Here is a 20242-nt window from a genome sequence, read left to right on the forward strand (position 1 = left end):
AAACATCCGCTTAGGAAAACCTTTATTAGTGCTAGGAACCGTCTAAAATCCAGTCATTGAAACAAGCGGGGTGGGACGTGACCATTACGAACGGCGCACACACACCAGTTTGCCCTTAGGAGAAGGTTAACAGAAAAAAAACCTAAACCCTAAACCTGAAAGGGACCTCTCTTCCCCGCCAGCCTGGGACGGGATGGGGACGAGGAGCTGGGGGAGAAGGTGCCGGTGCCCGGTGTTGCTCCTGGGGATCACCCGTGGACCGGGAGAGGCGTCAGGACCCCCCGCCTGCCTTGGGTAGCACCTCTCACCGCACCGCCAGCAGCAGGGGTTACTGGAGAGAGGGATGGGGTTATTTGTGGCCTGGGAAGGAGGGAGGAAAGTGCGCGATTTCCCTGTTCAGTTTCAGTTCTCTCCCTCGAGGGAAGAGGTCTGAAAGAAAACGCTGAAAGCTCAGTAAAACATGACACTTAAAACACCCACAGCGTCAACTCGGGAGCGCCCGGCACCCGGACACTCGCCTATGCCTAAAACAGAGGGTGGGGACAAAGACAAGATGCTCAATGTGGCCCCAGAAAGCACCAAGGAGCCACTTCGCTGCTTACAGACCCGTCCACATTGTCAGCGCAAGAGGGGACTGGTGAGGGAGGGTGTCACCAGCCTTCCCGTGTCACCAGGGGGGTCTGGGGGAGGGAGGTGACAGCAATGACTTTGTCTGCACTTGGAAGAAAGCTCGCCCCAACGCTCGCATCAGCCGTGGCGGGGAAGGAAGCCAGAGCCGCTGGGGTGACGCGGCCCAGACGAGAGGAGAAGCAAAGGGAAGAGCCCAGGCGGGGAGGGAGCTGGGGGGGAGCCCCTGGGGAGGGACGGCAGCTCCCACACGTGGCCCTGGCCGGGACGGTGGATGCGAGCGCAGGCCCTCGGCCTCTCACCGGCACCCTCCGTGTGCCCAGACCGCCAAAGAGCTGCGGGGACCAATTCCACAGCCCTCAAATGGTGTCACACGGTGACCCAAGGCTGGAGGTGGGACACAAGAAAAGGAGATCTGCCCTCAGTTGCCCCGTTGCCACAAATCCCTCACGCCGGCGGGAGCTCACAGCTCCCCTCCGAGGCCCTCGTCTCCCCTCCGCTACCAGGGAAGCAGCCAACCTTGCGCCTGCCCTGCACGCCGGCTGCTTTAAAACCTTTCCCAGGCCACGCGCGATTCCTACGTGAGCCAAACCAGAAATCAGCCTTTGCCCCTGGGGTCAGCGCTCTCTCCTGGCAGCTCCGACCCACCGCCCTGAACCCCTGGGCAGAGCTGCCCTCCTGGGCACAGCCGTGCCAAGGAGGAACAGCCCTGCAGAGAGCAGAGGGAAGCACACCATGCCACGCGGGCACCAGTTTTAGGGTTCTTGGGGACAGGGTGACAGCTGGGGGGGGGCAGGTGGCACAGCCCGGCTGATCCCAAGACTGGGCACAGGCCTGGCTGATGTCCCCCAGCTCGGCGCCGCACCCAGAGCCCGGCCGCTCAAGGCCTGGCACAAAGCCCACTTGATATTTTTATCCCCAGCATCCGTGTTGTTTGAAGCTATACGCCTTTTTTTTTTTTTTTTTTTTTTTTTTCCACAGCCCTCCCCTGTCCCACCCTGGCTTAGAGGTGACAGCAATAGCAACACACCCCTCTGCTGTCACGACCTCAGCCCAAAAGGCATCAGCTGCCCTAACATGGCCCCCGGCGCGGGGTCCCGGCAGCTCCGATACGGCCTGGGGGACGGTAGGACCTCCCGAGGACGCCTGGCAGCGTGGGGGGGCCAGGCCACGCTCCCCAGACCCCCTGTTCTGGGAATATCTGTACCGGCCATCTCTGCCCCCCTTCCAGGGCTGCTGCCCTGGCAGGAATGTCTGAGGGGCTCAGGGCAGGACGTTCCAGTAAATCCAATAGTTTTTAAGCTCTGGGATCTCCCCATCTTTATTCCACAGCCGCCAGCTGCCCAAAGAGAGGGAGAGCCAAAGAGAGGGAGAGCACGACTCCCAGCGCAGCTTCTCAGGCCGCTTGTTTCATGCTCTGAACAGTTAAGCCTGCCCCGGGGCACAAAACAAGCCAAGCCCGGTGGGAAGTCTCATTTCTTAAAAAGAAGGGATTTTAAAACGATGATTCAAGTTTGGTAACTCCTCTCGCCCCCCTCCCCAGCTATAAATGAGGCCGAAACTCACCCTCGTGCAGAAATCAGGTTCAAAGTTCAGCCAATTTGTGTGGGCTACCGACCGCCCCATCCCCTTCGCGGGGGGTGACAAAGGCAATGCAACTCCCTTTTGCAGAGCTGTCACCGCAGAGCCCTGGACCAGGGCTGAACCCGGCTCCTGAAGCCCAGGGTGAGCTCGGAGCAGGATCCTGGAGGAACAGCTCCAGGCAGGGGCTGGCCCAGGATGCGTTTGGTGACAGAAGTACCGGGTATTGCTCGGCCTGAGAGGACTGGTGCGTAGACAAAGGAGCTGGCTTGACTCAAACGGGCTGGAGCAGTTTCTCAGCAGGCCAAAGGCAGCGAGTTGCTCTCTACCTTCAGTCCTTTGCTGGCCAGGAAGGCGTCCTGCTTGGGCTCGCGGCCCAAGAACTTCCTCAACATGTCGCAGGCATCCAGAGAACCTCCAGGATGCAGGATGCAATTCCTGTAATCCATGCCCACCTGCGAGGAGAGAGGGACGGGGGTACACACCTGCCCTCCCGCTGACATCTCCTGCTGCCTCCGGCAGGGGAGGCAGCTCCTGCCGCACGCCGAGAGCCCGGTGGCACAGGACGTCCTCCCTACCTTACAGTTCATGATCCCCTCCTGCTTGAAGCGTGTGTGGAACATATCCATGGAGTACACTTCGCTCCAGAGGTAGCCGTAGTACTGGGCATCGTAGCCTCCAGCCAAGTGGCCAAACGTAGCGGGCATGTTTGTACCTTTGCGGCAAAGGAAGGGAAGGGGCGTTAACGGGAAAGGCAGCTGGAACTACGCAAAGCACAGAAAAACCCCTCTGAGCTGTAAATATGTCAGAGCAGGCCCTGGGTCAGCTTGTTCGCAAACCCAGGGGAAATAGGGAAGAACTTTCCAGTTATTTTTGTATGGTTTCAGCCCTGCTTTTCCTGGAGCCAGCAAAAACTGTCCCCATTGAGCCAGCCTGAAGCCCCAGCCTTGAAAAGAACCTGCTGAGCCAAGCTTGCAGGCCAGGCCCAGAGAGACAGCGAGAGCGGGACCCCGAGCCCCTGGGTACCTGGGGTGGCAGGGACGCCCAGCACCTCTTCACACAGCCGGGCAAACACCTCCACGGGGTCGGCCTTCATCTGGGTGTGCAGCGCCTGGTCCACCTTGGCCAGGACGATCTGACGCAGGTTGAAGAGCCCTGTTCCCAGAAGGAAGAGGCAAACTGAGTTCCTGCCTGCAGGCAGGAGCGTCTCCGAGGCTTGGGGGCTCCCACAGTTCTCCCCACACCCAGCTTCTGACCTGCTTCCCCAAACAGACCCGTTCAGCAGCACCCACTCAGGCCTAAGCTGCGTTCCCTGCCTGCAGATAATCTCTGCCTTCCCCAGCACCCCTTCTCACGGTGACACCACCCAGCCCGCCGCACCGCCTGTCACACCACCCTTGCTCGTCATTAAGGGTCCCCTTCCCCACGCACAGGGGACACCACGGCGAGGCTCTGCCCTTGCTGGGGACGGCACAGACCCCCCGTTCCCCTCCAGCCCCTCTTTGCCGGCTCCCACTTCCCTCTGCAGAGACCCACCTGTGTTTGCCTGTCGGGATTTAATGAGCTTCTCCAACAGCTCATCAGGGATGGGGCTTCCAGTTTTGTAGTGCCTGGACATGCGCAGCAGCGGCTCCTTCTCCCACACCCAGTTCTCCAGCATCTGCGACGGTGCCTCGACAAAGTCCCTCTCCACATGCGTCCCACTGAACATGGCGAACTCCGCCTAGGAGACACGGCAAGCTCAGAGTGGGGCATCATTTAACCCCACAGAGGGGCACAACGGGGAAAAGGTAACAAACCAACCCTCTGCCAGCCCAGCCAGGCCTCACCTGAGAGCACAACTGGTGCATAACATGCCCAAATTCGTGGAAGTAGGTTTCCACCTCATCGTGCTGCAGCAAGGAAGGTGCATCCGGTGTGGGCTTGGTGAAATTGGCCACCATGGCAGCCACCGAGATCTGCCGGCTGGAGTCTGGCAAGAGGCAGCCTGGCTGCAGGCCGAAGCAGGCTGCGTGCCCGTATTTCCCTTCCCTAAGTCAAGAAAAGGAGACTGTTACACAGATCCTTCCCCACCGCCAGCCAGGAGCCACCACGCAGGGCACCGTGGTCCTGCTCAGAGCAGAGGCTCCTGGGGACACTGTGATTCACACCAGCCCCATGCTCCTGGGACAGCCCTGCCTGAGTACACGCCGCTCCCTCCACACAGACACACGTCTGGGAGCGGGACAGCCTCTCCCCTTCCCCAAAACGCGCGGCAGGCACCGCTCCCACTGCCCCAGCCCTCCTGCCTCGCTTCACCCTGCCCAAGGCCTCACCGTGGGTACAGGTCCAGGTAGAATTTCCCAATGGTCTCCCCGGAGGAGGTGTCCTTCACCGTGTAGAGCTGGACATCCTCGTGCCAGACCTGAGCCTTCTCTTCCAGATGGAAGGTGAGTCCCAGCAGCTCCTGGTAAATGGCCAGCAGGCCTGTGGTGACCACCTGCATGGGGAAGTACTCCTTCAGCAGATTCTGGTCCACGCTGTACTTGGTCTCCTCCACCTGGTTCATGTAATAGCGCATGTCCCAGGCATTGATACGGTTATCAAACTCCAGGCCACGCTTCTCGCACTCCTTCTTTTTCAGGTCCAGGATCACAGCCCGTTCCTTCTCCCCAAGAGGTTTCAGCTTCTGGGCCAGCTCATCTAGGAAAACCACAGCAGGCAGGGTTAGTGCCTGGGGCTGAGAGCAGCACACCCAGCCCAGCGTGTCCCTGCTGTTCCCCTCCATAGCCACGTGCCGTACCCAGGAACGTAGCCACTGTCGTGCTGCTTTTAGCCATGTTCATCTCCAGCACAAAGTCCGCGTGCGTGTTGAAGCCCAGCAGACTGGCTTTCTGAGCCCGCAAGTCCACCAGCTCCTTGAGGATCAAGCAATTCTCCTGCAAGATAGAGTCAGACAAAGAGTGAAGTGGGTTCCTGGACCTGGCCTGGCATCCCGTCTGGCCCTGCTGCCAAGCAGCAAGGCCCACCTACCTCTTTGCACCTGGAGTTGAACATTTCCTCCACCTTCCTCCTCGTCTCAGGCACATAGCACTTCTTCAGGAGAGGGAAATAGTGCGGGTATTTCAAGGTGACTTTCAGCTTGCCATCCTCTGTCTTCTCCAGGGAGTTCAGGAAATCCTCAGGGAGCCCCCCTGAGAAAAGAGCAGACAGGAGTGATGGAGAGCCCAGGCGTCTCCAGAAACACCAGCCCTGGGACTGAGCACAGGAACAGCCTCTTGCTCCTTAGCCAGAGGAATACAGGCACTCGGCCACAGCAGCAGAGAAATAAGCCCAAGCGCTCCATACCTAGTTCCTCCTTCGAGAAGGGCAAGTAGGTGGTGTCTTCGTTGAGATTCTTGTTGAAGTCTATGCAAAGGACACTCAGCTTTTTCTTAATAGCTTTGATTTTCTTTAAAATACAGAAGAACAGAGAAAAGTCAGTCCAAAGGGGGAAGTCAAACAGCACCGTTCACCATCTCCAGCCAGCAGCCTGCCTGCCGAGCTGCCCAGCAGTCTGCACTTGGCTTTTATTCAAACGCAACGCAGCAGAATTAATTGCATGCAAGCGCTGAGCTCTCAGCCTAGAACAGGCTCCCTTTGATCACACCTGGTAGGAAAGCAGCCACCTCAGCAAGGTCCCAACTGCCTCCTGCCAGCTCAGGAGCTGCAGGTGTTTAAGCAACAACCTCCCCTACCCTTATTTCATTTCACCTTCTCTTCTATTTTTAACCCAGCTTCCAGCTCCTTCCCTGAGCCACTCTAACGGGGAGGAAAAAGAGGGGCACGAAGACATCACCCAACACGCCCGAGGCCACGCAAATCAGGGGCAAAATTCAAGAGTCTGAGCCTCAGTCCTCTGCTCTAACCCTACGCTGTCCCGTTAGCCCTGCGCACCTCCTTTACGTGTGCTTACTTTAAGCTGTGTGATCTCACCTCCTGCGTTTCCTCAGGGAGATGGAGACCGTTTCTTTTACCCAATTTGATCAGCCTCTCTAGATATCTCTTTGCTTCAGGCTTCAGTGAAGCGCTCTCTGCTTTCTCCTGTAAAACAAAACCCATGAGCGCAGGGAACCACAGGATCAGGTGCTGCAGAAAGTTGGTTCCTAGGAGGAGTTATGGGTTATTGTAACACCAGTGACCCAGAAGCAGATGGAAACACGCCACAAGGCTTCGGTTTGGTGCATTACTTCTTGCCAGATTGCTTTAAACATGTCACCTTTATGCCGTAGTACAGCACTTTTTAGAGCATTACCCAGCCCCTTCCCCACGTGAGGCAGGCTGGGTTTACTAATGTCATCTTACCAAAGGGATAATTGAGGCCCTGAGGGGGCACAGAGCCCTCAAACCCCAAATCCCCAACTCTCACTAACAGCTGGACCATTCTGCCATGATCACACAGCAATTCAGTTCCTGACCTGACTCAGTATCATTCACTTCTAAGTTCTGGGACAAGGGAAAGGGGTTTGTTGTAATTCCAGGAGGTTTCACTGCCCGGCTTGGGTGCATCGCTGACAACACATCCTCCCAAGCACACACCTGGAGCCAGACGATCCTCTGGTACACGTCCTGCCTCATGCTCATCTCCACGTCGAACTCCGAGAGCTTCTTGTCAGCCTCGGTGCTCGCCGCACGGATGTCTTTGCAAGGAGAGACGTGCTGGGGGAAGTCCAGCATGTTCCGATGGACTGGAAAGACAGAAGAGGGATGACGGCGAAGGCAATGGCTTCATGTCCCAGAACTGCTCGTGAGTGGGAGCGCACACAGAGAGCCTGTGTTAATTGGGAGCCAGTTTGACGGCCCCAGAGCCTGACCTGCCCGCCCACACAAAGGAAGAGCAAGGCAAGCTGCTGCCGTCAGACAAACCCAGAGCTGTCCTCTCGGAGCAGTGCCCGTTCACCCTTTCCTCGCTGCCGAGCACATCTGTTCATTGATTTCCCACTACAAGCCATCTTTCTCACAAAGCTCGCACAAATTTCATGCCTGTGAGATCTCAAGGCCTTCGCCCCAGCTGTAGCCGGTATCAACAGTTTCACGAATCACAGGACTTCTATGCTGGCAGACACAAGGGGAGCACCGCTGCGTGACTCCTTTCCTTAGAGGACCAGGCTAGAAGTGACATGCCTTTACTGCAGATGCTCCTCAAAAGCCAACACCTCCCAGCCGTGCTCTGTCCTGACGCATTTCCATTTTAGAAGTGAAACAGGGAGAACATTCCCTGCCACCATCTCTGCAAAACCTCACATAATACAACTCCAGCAGGAAAGCACTGCCCTCCGGGTACGAGAACTCTCCACCCAGCAGAAGGTGAGCGGGCAGCTACCCTCTGGGGCCCAGGGAAAGTGCTGACCGTTCTGCTGAAGTTAACATTACCCCTGCTTAATAAGGGCTTTTCCTCTTATTTTAGGAAAAAGAAACCAGACGGAAGAAAGAAGAGGTTTGCAGGCTGGCTTCTGCTTCATACAGACCTGACACCTCGCCATACGGGCAGTCAGGACAGCTAACAGCTGCCGTGAGGCAGGAGGGGGGCTGCGTGACTTTGGCTCTCTACTGCTGTAAATAATTAGCCGGAGATACATTGACGCCTGCATCGTTTGCCAGCACAATGCCATCATATCATGTTACTTTACACATTAATCCCTAAAACAACAGTAGTGTTTAAACAAGACACACGGACAGACATTTATCCGCTGCCTTAGGGAAGTCAGAAAAGAGTTGAAGGTTTCTTAGATCGTTTGAACTATTTCTGCTGATGCACCATTTGTACCCACTAATGCACCTTGACACATAAAAGCTACAGACAACCTTGAAAACCTGGCTACTGCTCCCACAGACCATCCCGCTGCCAAAGCGGCGGCGCCACCAAAGCGCCGTCCTTGGTTTAGACTTGCTCTTCCGTTCCAAATCTACTCTATTCTTTGCACTTATATCTAGCTGTATAAACATTAAGTGGAAAAAGACCCACTGTGCTGCTGAGGGAGCCAAGGGAAGAAAAAAAAGGAGATGACAGTACAGAGCAAAAAAAACCACCAACAAAATCTTAATAACAACACATTGATTTCCAGAAAGCCTGTGCTCATATATTCCACTCATATTACGTACCTGTATATTCCACTTCCACATCTGCCAGTGCCTTGAGAGTGTTTTCATAGGACACCTCGCCCTGCTCCTGGGAGCCCACCCGGTCGTACACGAGCTTGGTTCTCTCCGTGAGCTCTGCAGCCATGTTTTCTATCTGTTCGGCTGTCAGGTCCCATCTCAGCTGATTTGCCAACAGCCTGGGGGACTGGCTATCCACAACGTTACCTGGGGAGGAAACACGCTGTGAGATACAGTCCCACACAGGCTGGAAAAAAAATCCAGATCGTAGTTAAAAACTCGATAAAAGCACTTAATGGAGAGGCCCAGCAAACAAACCCTGCTGAGGAGCAACCGGGATCCAGAGGAAGCGGGGCGCTGTCGGCGATCAGCAGCCGGATGATTTTCCGGGCACTGTTTACCCATAAGAAACCCTTCAGGGAAACCCGACTCCCTCCCTGTCTCTCCCCGCCATTCTTCTGCCCAATGACGGAGGGGGGGCGGGGGGTTGTCCCCTGCCCGGGACGGGAGCTGTGGGGCAGAGAGGTGACGGGGTGGGGGCAGAGAGGTGACACGGGGGGCGGCAGAAGGCCACAGCCCCCCCTGCACAGCCTTTATGGGCCTGCCCCCGGCTCCCTCCTCCTGCCCCCTCACATCTCCCCCCTGCCACGCCACCCCCTCGCCCTCAACTCCCCCCTCCACGTGCTCCCCCTCGCTGCCCACCCCCACCCCCTCCGCCCGGTACCTGTCGGGGGGGCCATGCCGGGGGTGCCGGGGGCGGCGGGAGGCCCCGCTCTGCTGACGAGGCCGGGAAGAGACCGCGCCGGCCCCACGCACGGAGCATGTGCCCCAACCACAGAGCAGGGCAGAGAGAGCGGCCGCGCCGAGGGATTCTGGGAGCATGGAGGACTGGGGCCGCTCTCCCCTTTCCCTTCGTTCCATCCGGGCCGGGAGCAGCGGCCCGTCCGCCCGCACACGCGGAGCCCCATCCCTGCCCCGGCCCTCGGCCTCGGGGGCAGCGGGCCAGCGCCCCGGGACCGGGACGGGGAGCGGAGCCCCGCCGGGAGCAGCACGCAAGCCCGCCCGTTCCCATGGCAACGCCCCCTCTCGATGGTAGAAATCAGGGCGGGGCGACAGCGGCGCTTCCGGCCTCCAGCCCCGCCCCCGAGGGGCGGGAACTGCGCATGCGCCCTGGTCACGGCACCTCCATATAAGGGCGGGGTGGGCGGTGCTTGGTGGCCGCGCAGGCGCGGGCCGTGCGCAGGCGCGGTGGGCGGGGCCGTGCGCAGGCGCGGTGGGCGGGGCGCATGCGCAGTGCTGAGCCCGCCCCGGCCCAGGCGAGTGTCGGGGCGCCCGGTCAGCGGGGCGGGGCGGTGGGGCCGGGAACCGGGCTTGGGGCTGTACTCCCCGCCGGGAGCTGCTCGCCTTGGGGCCTGGTGTGGGTAGCGGCTGGGCCGGGGGTCGCGGCGGGGCCTGGCGCTTCCCTCGCCCAGGGTTCGGTGTGGGCCGGGCCCGGGGCTGTGGTGGGGTGTCGGCCCCGCGCCCCCCCCAAGCTCAGGCCCGTTCCCCTGACGGGAAGGAGAGCGCTGCCGGCGCTCCCGTCTCCTCAGGGAGCGGTGAGCCAGTGGGGCGGGGTCCCGCGGCCCTCCGCGCCCCTCGGGCCTCACTCCCGGGGGCACCGGTGGGAGCTGCGGGCGGGGGTCCGGGGGAGGAGAGGTGCCTTCCCCCTCTCTGCCTGCCCTGGGGGCGGGGGGGGGGGGGGGGGGGTGTGTCTCTGGACTCTCTGGTCCCGCTTGTCACCAGGGCTGGGAGCCAGGCACAGACCCTTGCCCAAGGCACGCGCTGCGGTGCCTGTCTGCGGCTGGGACTGGGGGAACTGGTGGTGGCTTTTGGTGGGTTGGGGCCAGCCGAGCTCCGTCGGGCTCTCACAGAGTTTGCATTTAAACGGTTTACTTTATTAAGTTACCCTGGATGGTTTTCTGCACTACAAACCCAGTTAAGCGTTCCGGAGAGGCAAAGTGCTTCGGCTCAGCAGCGGTGCCATCAAGGAGCCGCGTCTGTCGTGCCGACAAGACCTGCGTCGGGATCTCCGGGAAGCCCCGGCCTTGGGGTGGGCTTGCGGGGGTGGCTCTGCTTTGGGTCCTCGCACTCCCTCACCTGGCAGGGCAGGCTGACAAGCAGCACAGAGGACTGGTGGCCCTGAACTCTGGCCCCAGCTCTGCTTCGAGTGGCAAATTGCTTCAGTTTTTGTTTCAGAATCAAATTGCGCTCTGGAAGCAGAAGACTGTGGTTTAGAGGCGAACTCCTCAGTGCTCAGTTTGTCAGTCAAAGGTGTTTCAGTAGCTTAAGTGTCTGCAACATTTTTGATGTAATTCCCTTGTCGGGAGCCTTGTGGGGCAGGGCTGTGCTGTGCAGCTCATGCCGGAGAGGGTGAACCGAGGCCCAGAGAATTCATGTAAAGGGGGTTGTGGTTACAGCAGAGTTGAATGAAGGCTCTGGAGGCCTTGGCCAGTCCTGAACAACTCCCTTATCCTCCCTGTTCATACTGGGGGAGAGCAGCAGGAAAGCTCTCTGACTTCTTGTCCATCAAGTGATATAACTTCTCTCTCTACAGATTTTTTTTTTTTAAAACTTACAAGAAGTTGTAAAAAAAACTGCTCACAGCTTCCCAGAATGGCAGACCAGAAGCGCCTTGCCTACTCCATCATCCAGTTTCTACATGACCAGCTGCAGAATGGGGGTCTGTCTCCAGATGCTCAGGAGAGTTTGGAAGGTGGGTGGTTGTATGCGCTTCCCTGTTCACGTGTCTAGGTCTGTCAGCCCCACACTCCGGGAAACTTGGATGCTGTTACTCTCTTTTGCCTCTCACTTGGCTGGGCTCTTTCTAACATCAAACCTTGCTCGAGATTTGAAAAGAATTTGTCGTCTTGAGGATGTATCCAGGGCATTAGGGATGCTGATTGCCTGTGTGATTTGTTATCTCTTTCAAAAGCAGATTAGCTTGAGGAAGGGATATACCTGGGATCAAAAGCCTCTCTGACCCTGGGTTTGAGGCTTACAAGTTTTATCTTAAATGAGGTAGAGTCAGGAGGCTCCTAGTATAACATGAAATGAGGACTTTGTTGTTGTGTCGAAGTGTTTTATGCTTGCAGAGTGCTTTTCCCGCTCTGCTATCAAAATGCTTTTCCCCAGCATGCCCTGGAGTATTTGAATAGGGGTTTTCAGAGGGCTTCACTGGTAAGGAGAGTACACCAATCTTAAAAGATCTACTTAAGGAGCTTACGCATTAGCCTTTGACTTGTACGTTTGTCCCACTGAAAGAGAGCCCAGGCACGTCTGCAGAGTGGTGGGTACATTCCTGGGAGAGGCAGGAACGAGAGAGGATGGGAGGAGGGCGTTGGGTGGAAGGAGGGATTTATTCCTGGTGCTCGTTGATCTGTAAAACACGGCATGGGAGTTTTGTAAAACTGAGCTCTGTTCTGTCGCTGGGGTTCCCCTCTGTCCTGGGAGCAGCTTCTCGACCAGGTGCTGGATGAGGGAGGAGGTGGGGGCAGCCGCAGGACTGGCTCTTTGGTGTCCGTGCACCTCTGCGTGGCCACAGCTCTTCACAGAGCAGCCACCCTCTGACAAGTGATGGCTTTCTGAAACATTCAGACTTGTGTTTTGTCACCCACAGCTGTGGGAAGGCTGGTAAAGCCCCAGTTTGATTAACTTCTACCCCCAGCACCTGCTCTGGAGTGACCTGAGGGGATGGTAGTTGTGAATGACTCAATCCAGGAGCTTCCTCTCCAGAGCTAAGGTTTGCCTGGCTCTGAGGTTTTGGAAAAATTTGAGGATATGGCCTAAATATCAAGTCTGGTGTGTGGAATTGCGTGGTTCAGTGTGGGTTTTTTTCCTGGTATGTTAAACAGTAAGAAATTCAGGGGCTGGGGGGGGAGGCTAAGCATTTAGATGGAGTGGGGAATGCTAATTACTTGACTCTTCTTGTCCAGTGGCCATCCAGTGCCTAGAGACAGCATTTGGGGTCTCAATGGAAGACCAAGGCCTAGCTGTGTCCCAGACTCTTCCTGAAATATTTGAAGCTGCTGCAGGAAAGGTGAGCGAGCGCCCTAAAATGTTTGCTGAGTTGCCATTTAAGTGGCCAAAGCAATGAGCTCTGCTTGATTTCTGTGGCGATGCTGCCCCCTTGAAAGCGTGTAGGAGGGAAACGTTTTGGGCTTGACAAGGCAGCACTTGGGAAGGGGGAGGTGAAGTACATCTCGGTGGGAGTCCTTATCGCAGCCTTCTCCCTTTCCTTCTAAGGAGCCTGAGCACATCCGAACGAATTCGGAGCCCATCACCCCCTCTGAAGATGACATAGCTGAAGCTGAAAGACTCAAGACTGAAGGTAACCTCCTCTGGAGCTGGTGTATAACGAGGTTTAGATGGTAATGGGGAGGGAGGTTTAATTCGCTTGGCACCTGGGGAATGCTTGGAATGGGCCGGGGGGGGGAGCAAATGGGATCAACCCTTCCATTTCTGCTTGTTTCTCTGCTTGCGCTCCAGAGCGTGTGTAGGTTGGCATAATTTAGCTGCCACAGAGCCTAGCTGGGCAGCTGGGTCAGCACTTTCTTCTGCATCCTAAAAAGCCCGCGCTGTGTAGAACAGGGCATCTTTCCTGTTGAGCTCTCCTCTGCGTGTTGCGTTTTTCTCTGCCGCGCCAGAGAGCGGGGTTGGTGCTGAAGTACAGTGGAGAGCTTTCTCTGAGCTAACAGGCCGCTTGGGACGCGGTGCTGCTTTGGGGAGGCCGCGGGTGTGCCCGAGGTGGGAGGGCAGCTGGGGGTGTTTAGGGCGCTTGCAGGATCAGGCAAACTGGACTTGCCAAGACGCAGGTCCCCTGCCTCGCTGCCGAACGTGCCCCACTTGCAAACAGCAAAAGTTGCAAGCAGTTGGTTTCTCTCGTTCTATTTTCTGAAGTAGATCACAGATCCAGGCCTGTTGCTTCTGTTTGTCCTCGTTTTTCACTTGTTAATGAGCCTTTCCGCCATCTTTTTAGGAAATGAACAAATGAAGGTGGAGAACTTTGAAGCTGCTGTGTCTTTCTATGGAAAAGCAATTGAATTAAATCCATCCAATGCTGTGTATTTCTGCAACAGGTACTGATTATCTCTTTCTCCACCCTTGTACACTTGTGTTTTTGTTCTTATTACTTGGATCTAAGACTCTTGAAAGGTCAGACTCCCTTTTTTACGATTCTGTAGGCTGCTTGTTCTCTTGCTTGCTCTTTGTGTGGGTTTTTTTTTTTTTCTTTTAAGCTCAGTGACACGCTTTCCTGTGCCTCCTGCCAGCTCTGTGCCCTGGCATCTCTAGATAGGATGTGGGTGTGGAAACAAACTCTATTAGGCATTTGAGGAGATATAAGGATGCCAAGAAAAACTGTCTGCTTTCATGCAATTAACTCTAAGTGGGCTAGAGAGCCCAGGTTTGAGAGGCTGTGTTGATAATAAAAACAAAGGAGTGAAAGGAGACAAGTTGAAGGCTCGTTATTGAGAACTGATGTGTGTGCAGAATTGGGTATGCAAGCCCATTTCCTATTTTTCAGTTCTAAGCAAAAAATGTTTGAAAGTTGGTGGGAAGAGAATTGTTGACTTCTCTTCAGACTTCGAATCAGAATTTGTTTTTGTTATCTGCTTATTGTGAGTACGTAAGTACAGCTGGCTACATGACCAACGTGTCTGCGCACACGCGAATTACGGTGGTTCTCGGGGCACGGAACTTCAGCTGGCGCTTTTAGTGAAGCTTTGCTTTAGCTGCATGAGGGTCAGTCCCGTGAGGTTTTGGGGAAGTGCCCCTCAATAAGAGTTGTGAGATGGAGAGTTGAATGAGCAGGTTATGGCTTCAAAAACAATGTTCCCTCTTATGTGGAGTGTGTGGGGAAATGGGAGGGAACAGTCATTATGGCTAAGAAATCAAGGCATAAGGGGAGCTGAGAGGTTGTCTGAGCTAGCAAGCGTGATACCTGTGTGCCTCCCCGGAGCCCAGGCTCCTCTTGGAAAGTCAGTAAGGAGGAGTAAGAGCCTGGATTTATTTGCAGTAGGAGCAGAACGTGGGGCTGGGTGTTTGGATAGCAGCCTGCTCGCCTAGATATGGCTTGGATTTATGTCAAGCTCACACTTGACTTTGCCTCGTACAACAGGAGACTTACAGAGAGGGAACAGGGGTGACCTTGATGAGAGCATAGTCAAGCTGAAAAGCGTTTTCTGCACATCTTTCTCCATTCCCTCCAGAGCTGCTGCATACAGTAAACTAGGAAATTATGCTGGAGCAGTGAGAGACTGTGAAAGAGCTATAGGCATCGATCCAAACTACAGCAAAGCTTATGGCAGAATGGGGTAAGTAAGAGCGGGGATTTTTCTGCTAGAATTTGAATCTCACAATGCCTAGTGGCGGTGATGCTATCGGTGGTGTTCTGCCCTGGAATGGCATGCAAAAATCCTAGTGTTTCACCCCTGCTGGGGGTGGAGGAAGACTGCAAGTGCTTATGTAACTCTAATTTTTAATTTTATTTCCACTTTTAATAGCTTGGCCCTCTCCAGTTTAAATAAACACACAGAAGCTGTCGTTTACTACAAAAAAGCCCTGGAGCTGGATCCAGACAATGACACGTACAAATCAAACCTTAAAATAGCAGAACAGAAAATGAAGGAGACTCCTAGTCCAGTAAGTTCTGAAACCAATGCTTCCTGTATGTGGGTAAGATTAGAAGGCGGCTTCTTCGCTGTAAGTGCTAACGGGCGCTGTCTGGCAGAGCCTCGGTGGCCCGGCTTGCGTTTAGAATGCAGGTCTCGTATGCAGACAGAGGGGAGATAGTTAATGAGTCCTGCTGCGAACGTTTCCACTAAAATCCGGAGAGGGTAACCTCTCTCCACTGCTTGAGCACAGTCACCTTGGGCTTATTTGAAAGAGCTGGAAAATGAGACTCATTAAAAAGGAGTGTTTTGAAACAGCAATTTTGCCTTAAGCACCTTTCTTAATTAAAATCACTACTCCTAAAATCTAGCTTTTTTTTTTTCTTTCTAGTGACCTGTTAGCAATACCAAAGGGCTTTTTTTTTTTTTTTCCTTACAAAGACTTTTTTTTCTTAAGAAACCTGGAGGTTTCCTAGTGAGAAAGCTGGTGACTGCACTGCTGACATGCTCCATGTGGGAACATGTTACTTTATCATTTTGAAGGGGATTTTCATTTTCTAAGGACTTCTCCAGTGCAAAGGTGATGGAGTGGATGTGTTTAACTTGGCGGTTGTAATGGGTTACAGCTGTACATCGCTAATGTGGCTCAGCTGGGGAGAGGGGTGATTAATAAGTCCTGTAATTCAGAATCTGCCCTTTGACTCCCTTAGTGAGCCTGATCCTGGGACTGGCTGCAAGTTACAGAAAGGGTATGGACACAGCCTCTTCCCTCTGTCGTGGTTTAAAGGCTGGATTCTGATAACACTGGGAGTAAAATATTAAAGTTCATTGTAATGTGCATCAGGAAGTGAGAGGATGTCATCATCTGTGCGTGGCTTCTTTATTCTTACAGACCGGGGGTCCAGGAGGATTCGATTTAGCTGGCTTGCTGAACAACCCTGGCTTCATGAGCATGGTAAATGTGGACACAGATCACAGCCAGGCTCTCTCTGCTCTGTGCCTTGGTCTGTTCAGGAGGAAATGTAGCGGTACACGGCATGGGGACCTCCTGGGTCTCTTTAGCAGATTTGTTTTCATTTCTTGGTTTCCGTGTTGCCGTGAGGAAACTGTGCTTGTATTTCATTAAGGTCAAATAAAAAGCCGGTGACATATTCACAGGCTTCTCCTTGCGATAGGCTGGATGGGGAAAGGGTGCCTGTTCTGTATTACCAGCTTTGTCTTGTGTGTTGCACTGTGCTTCTCTTTGCTATTTTTGTCCTATTGATCTGTTTCCAAGTATTTCTGCCTTCACTTTGTTTCTAGTTGAATGGCACAACATCTGCATGTCTACCCAGTCATTTCTGACTAAATAGGGTGTCATTTTTTTTTCTCCTCTCTTTAAATAGGCATCTAACCTAATGAACAATCCGCAAGTACAACAGCTGTAAGTTTGATCCCATCTTGTATTTCCTCTTTGAATCACTCATTTGAGGCTCTGTGTGTGTTTGGCATTTGCAGTAGGTCTGAACTGGTGGGAGGGGGAGGGCACTTGGGCCAGAATTATGGAGAGCAGCCTTTACAGCAGTACAATGGCCTGAGCCAGCGTGTATTTTGAGTGCTTTGGACTGTGCTGTAGAGGGATCTTAGTATAAACGTTTGCAGAAGGGAGGCAGGATAGATCAGGGCACCGGAATTGGGTTTGGGAAGCTTGGGGTCAGTTTGGCTCTGCTGCGCAGTGTTTATGTGACCTGGAGCCAGGATTTCACAGCTTCAGCTCAGTTAAAATGAGAATATTTCCATTCTTTGTGCTACGGGGTTATGAGGCTCAGTTCACAATGTCTGTGAGATGCTTAGATAATAGAAAGTCATAAAACTAATAAGGCACGTACCTCTCCTGACCGTCCTCTCGGAGCACAGGTAGGCGGTGAGCTAGAGACTTTCTGGAGCTCATCCTTTGATTACCAGATGAGATAATTTGGCTCCTTCCACGGCTGTTGCCAGCTGAGGTTCCGCACCAGATGCAGCCCAAGGACTTCAGAGGAAGGGGCGGTGTGCTCTGGGCTGTTCACCGTGAGAGGATCGGTGTTCAGGCTGTCCTGTCAGAAGATCTCTTTTGATGCAGAGCAAGCAAATAGCTTGTATGAGGAAGGGCAGTGTTTCAATTAAATAAACATAACACGAGGGCAGTGTTTTAATTAAGTAAACATAACACGGGGCTTGCCCACAAAAGGGGGAGTCTCTGGGAATACAGTAACTGACACTATTATCAATATTTCTACATAATGTTACAGTTACTCTTCTGTAGTTAATGAATGAAAAGTTGTTGCAGAAGATTCCTTTGCAGATAACTTCATAATCTCTGTGGGAAGGTGCCGCCCTTATGCTGACGCTCCTCTCCCAGCGTAAACCGAACAATTTCTGTGTGGTTTTTCCTGCTCTGAGCGATGACCGTTGTTTCCGCAGCATGTCCGGGATGATTTCTGGTGGCCACAACGCCATGGGAGCAGCAGGTACCAGCCCCTCCACGAACGATCTCGCCAGCCTCATACAAGCGTGAGTAGAGCTGGGTCTTTCCCGCTGCCTTGGCCAGCAAATGGATTTGGGGTTTTTCTGACCAGAAGTCAAACCTTAATTTAGCAGTTGAGGAAGGTTTAAGTGTTGGGTGACGTCCTGCCTCTACCAGTTTTTAGCTATTTGTTAGAGGGGAGTTTTGACCATCAGCTGTAAAGAATTTCCTAGCAGCAGACCGTGTTAGTGTGTGTGTGTGAGAGCACTGATAAGGTTGTTGCTTGCTCTCCCTCAGGGGCCAGCAGTTCGCTCAGCAGATGCAGCAGCAGAATCCTGAACTAATAGAGCAGCTACGAAGCCAGATTAGGAGTCGAACTCCAAGTGCCAGTAACGAAGATCAGCAGGAATGAGCGTTCCAGGTGAGGCTGTAGCCGGGAGTGCTGCCCTACAGTGGCAGCTGAGTTGGGAATTCATGTATTTGCCTGCAATATCTGTCTTGTGCCTTAATTTAGCAATTTGGTGCGTGTCCCCTCCGTACAGACTGGGTTCTCTGCATCAGTACTGCTAGTGCTGAGCCTCAGATGCGAGGCTGATCCCTGAGGAATGGTGAATAAGAACTTCCCTCACACGTTGTGTGGCTGACAAACGAGTTCCATTATCTAGCGTTCACGGTGGTTAAAGGGACGCTTTATTTTCTTAAAGACTGAATTTGCAAATGTCTTGTCTTCCTGTCTCTGCAGCGCAGTCCGTGGGAACTATGTTCTTTGCTTTAAAAACTGGAAGCCATGTGCGTGTTGCCATTTCTTGAGTTGGAAGTGTCCAAGAGGGGGGAAAAAAAAATAATGGAAAAAACAAAATACTTTATATGACCTGCATGTCAAAGACGGATTCACGCTTGCTTTCCCTAGTCTTCGTCCCTGCTCCTCCCCCTCAGCCTTTCCATTAGTCTTTTTTTTTTTTCTTCTGGAAGATCCAGCAAGCTGAACACAAACCAGCATCGACAGTCTTTCTAAAGAAACTCAGAAAATTAACTACACTGTTACATTTCTATGTTATTTGCTACATGGGAATTTTTTAACCCGTTTTTGAAGAACGATGCACTCTTCACTACAGGACGTCTTCACTTTTCCTGCCCACGTGCCACTTCAAAGAAGTGTTCAAGTCCTACCTAACCCCCCCCTCCTGCCCTGTTTAATCTTCCTGCCAGTAACGAGACGGTAGCGTTTGAACACTGGAGATCACGGGGATCTTCTCGCCTCCAAGAACAGGGTTTCTGTTGATTAGATTCACTGCGTTTCTCATTCAGGTCTGTAGCAACATTACCAGCGTTGTTAATCCACGGGGGTTTGGTGGTTGCCTCTCAAAGGTTAGTGTAAACGTGTTGGAGTTGGGACTGGCCGGGTCGAACATGCCCACGTGCGACTGCTCCTTCGGCGAGTGTTTCCTGGGACGCTTCTTGGGATCCTTTCCCAGTCCTGACAGAATTTGTCTAGTGTTTAGTAATTATGGCTATGTTGTTGGAATGATCCAATCTGTGAACTAGTCAGGTGGACAGTAAGAAAGATATAATGTTTTTGGTGTTTAAAAGGTTTCTCTCTTTTTTTTTTTTCTTCTGCTTTTTTAATCTGTCTTTTATGCATGTAAGTAATCAACCTGGTTGCCTGTGCTATGGTAGGAACAGAGGGTGCCTGAGTAGAGAGCAGAAGGAATAAAAATGCCGCTTGGATAGTCGGAAATCAAGTGGCTGCTGGTTCAGGGTGGGGGTTGGCGAGGGGCGATTATTCCTCAGCGCAGAGTGTGTGAGACGAGGGGGGGGAAAAAGCTCCTGTAGCCAACTCGAGCGCCCCACGGAGTCACCCCTGTCCTTCCTTGGGCCAGCGGAAAGCTCTGGCCAGTTCCCCTAGAAGTCGCTAGTTTATATCGACCTCAGAATTGTTCTTAAAGTAGTTACTCGATCGTGGTGGGGAAGACGAAAAGCATCTGCTCTGAAGGCGGGTGGGTGTGAGACGGAAAACGCCTGTTCAGGAGACCTGGTGTGAGTGAGCAGGTATAGCTGAAGATTAATATCAAGGAAAAAAAAAAAAAAAAGATTTGTAAATTGCTCCATAAAGTAATATGTGGTTAATGTAACTTGTGAAGAATAAAATATTTGGACACTTTCTTTGTTATCCCTCTTGCCCGCATGGCTGAAGCGAGACACGGGGTCAGGGCTCTGCGAGGGGCCACCGCGGCCGGGCTCATCTGCTTTTTCCGGGGTTTTGTTCTTTTTCTGCAGAAATGCTGCGCCTGCGTATTTCTGCAGCGCGCAACTAGGAAATCTTTTCTTTCTACTTCTGCTTCCCTTGCCCCCTTCAAGTTCTCCCCAGCTCGTTTTTGTAACCTCCCGCAAGGAGACCGGAGGACAGCGTGGAAAGAAAAACTTCAAAAATTGTCCGAAAGGAGGAAACTGCGGGGATTCATTTTTTTTTTTTTTTCCTCCCTTTTCAGATAACTTTAGTGCTGTTTCCTTGCCTGACCCTGCTTGTTCTTTTTGTAGCTGGGGATCTATTTCTTCGTGTCTCTTGATGGTTTTCTTCTTGCTGTACTTCTCCTGCAGAAGTGCTGCTGGTCCTGGGTGGAGGAGGGACCAGGACCCTGCTTGTGGTGACGGGGGGCTCCGCGTGCCCCCCACCTCGCTGCAGCTGAGCTCCAAGCTTTCAGCAGAGCACTTTTCCTTCCACACCCCCCTATTTCTTACCTCCCCTACGTAGCACGCTGAAAACAAACCAAAAAAAAATTATTTT

The 20242-nt window shown here is 53.5% G+C and overlaps 2 protein-coding genes across 11 annotated transcripts; one reads left to right on the plus strand and one right to left on the minus strand.

Annotated features, from left to right (window-relative positions):
* Positions 1–5: 5 nt before the first annotated feature.
* Positions 6–9391, minus strand: THOP1 (thimet oligopeptidase 1). Its single transcript, XM_074565863.1, has 13 exons — positions 9050–9391; positions 8329–8532; positions 6766–6914; positions 6163–6270; positions 5536–5638; positions 5221–5381; positions 4991–5126; positions 4524–4890; positions 4038–4239; positions 3745–3931; positions 3235–3363; positions 2787–2923; positions 6–2663 (listed from the first exon to the last, which is right to left on the minus strand). The coding sequence occupies exons 1-13, from the start codon at positions 9291–9293 to the stop codon at positions 2505–2507; spliced, it is 2286 nt and encodes a 761-aa protein (XP_074421964.1). The 5' UTR covers positions 9294–9391; the 3' UTR covers positions 6–2504.
* Positions 9392–9550: 159 nt separating this feature from the next.
* On the plus strand, positions 9551–19627 carry SGTA (small glutamine rich tetratricopeptide repeat co-chaperone alpha). 10 transcript variants are annotated; one of them, XM_074565873.1, is made up of 13 exons: positions 9641–9742; positions 10267–10414; positions 10919–11077; positions 12297–12400; positions 12607–12691; positions 13340–13439; positions 14571–14675; positions 14865–15003; positions 15865–15927; positions 16358–16395; positions 17415–17504; positions 17755–17878; positions 18200–19627. In XM_074565873.1, the coding sequence occupies exons 2-12, from the start codon at positions 10276–10278 to the stop codon at positions 17867–17869; spliced, it is 1137 nt and encodes a 378-aa protein (XP_074421974.1). In that variant the 5' UTR covers positions 9641–9742; positions 10267–10275; the 3' UTR covers positions 17870–17878; positions 18200–19627. The 10 variants fall into 10 exon arrangements, with proteins under 10 accessions (XP_074421983.1, XP_074421979.1, XP_074421977.1 ...); XM_074565872.1 differs by having other exon boundaries at positions 9641–9660; XM_074565874.1 differs by having other exon boundaries at positions 9641–9660; positions 18430–19627.
* The last annotated feature ends 615 nt before the right edge of the window (positions 19628–20242 follow it).

The sequence above is a fragment of the Larus michahellis genome, chromosome 23 (genome assembly GCF_964199755.1).
Source record: "Larus michahellis chromosome 23, bLarMic1.1, whole genome shotgun sequence".
In the NCBI taxonomy this organism is placed as follows: Eukaryota; Metazoa; Chordata; class Aves; order Charadriiformes; family Laridae; genus Larus; species Larus michahellis.

Bases quoted from the DNA above. Each gene is read 5' to 3' on its own strand.
- THOP1 (XM_074565863.1), bottom strand. From the start codon at position 9,293: ATGGGGCTCCGCGTGTGCGGGCGGACGGGCCGCTGCTCCCGGCCCGGA. The intron at 2,924-3,234 runs GTACCCAGGGGC...TTTGCCGCAAAG, and splicing joins GGGCGTCCCTGCCACCCCAG to GTACAAACATGCCCGCTACG. The intron at 2,664-2,786 runs GTAGGGAGGACG...CTCTCCTCGCAG, and splicing joins AGGGGATCATGAACTGTAAG to GTGGGCATGGATTACAGGAA.
- SGTA (XM_074565873.1), top strand. From the start codon at position 10,276: ATGGTTTTCTGCACTACAAACCCAGTTAAGCGTTCCGGAGAGGCAAAG. The intron at 10,415-10,918 runs GTGGGCTTGCGG...CTCTCTCTACAG, and splicing joins CGGGAAGCCCCGGCCTTGGG to ATTTTTTTTTTTTAAAACTT. The intron at 11,078-12,296 runs GTGGGTGGTTGT...CTTCTTGTCCAG, and splicing joins TGCTCAGGAGAGTTTGGAAG to TGGCCATCCAGTGCCTAGAG.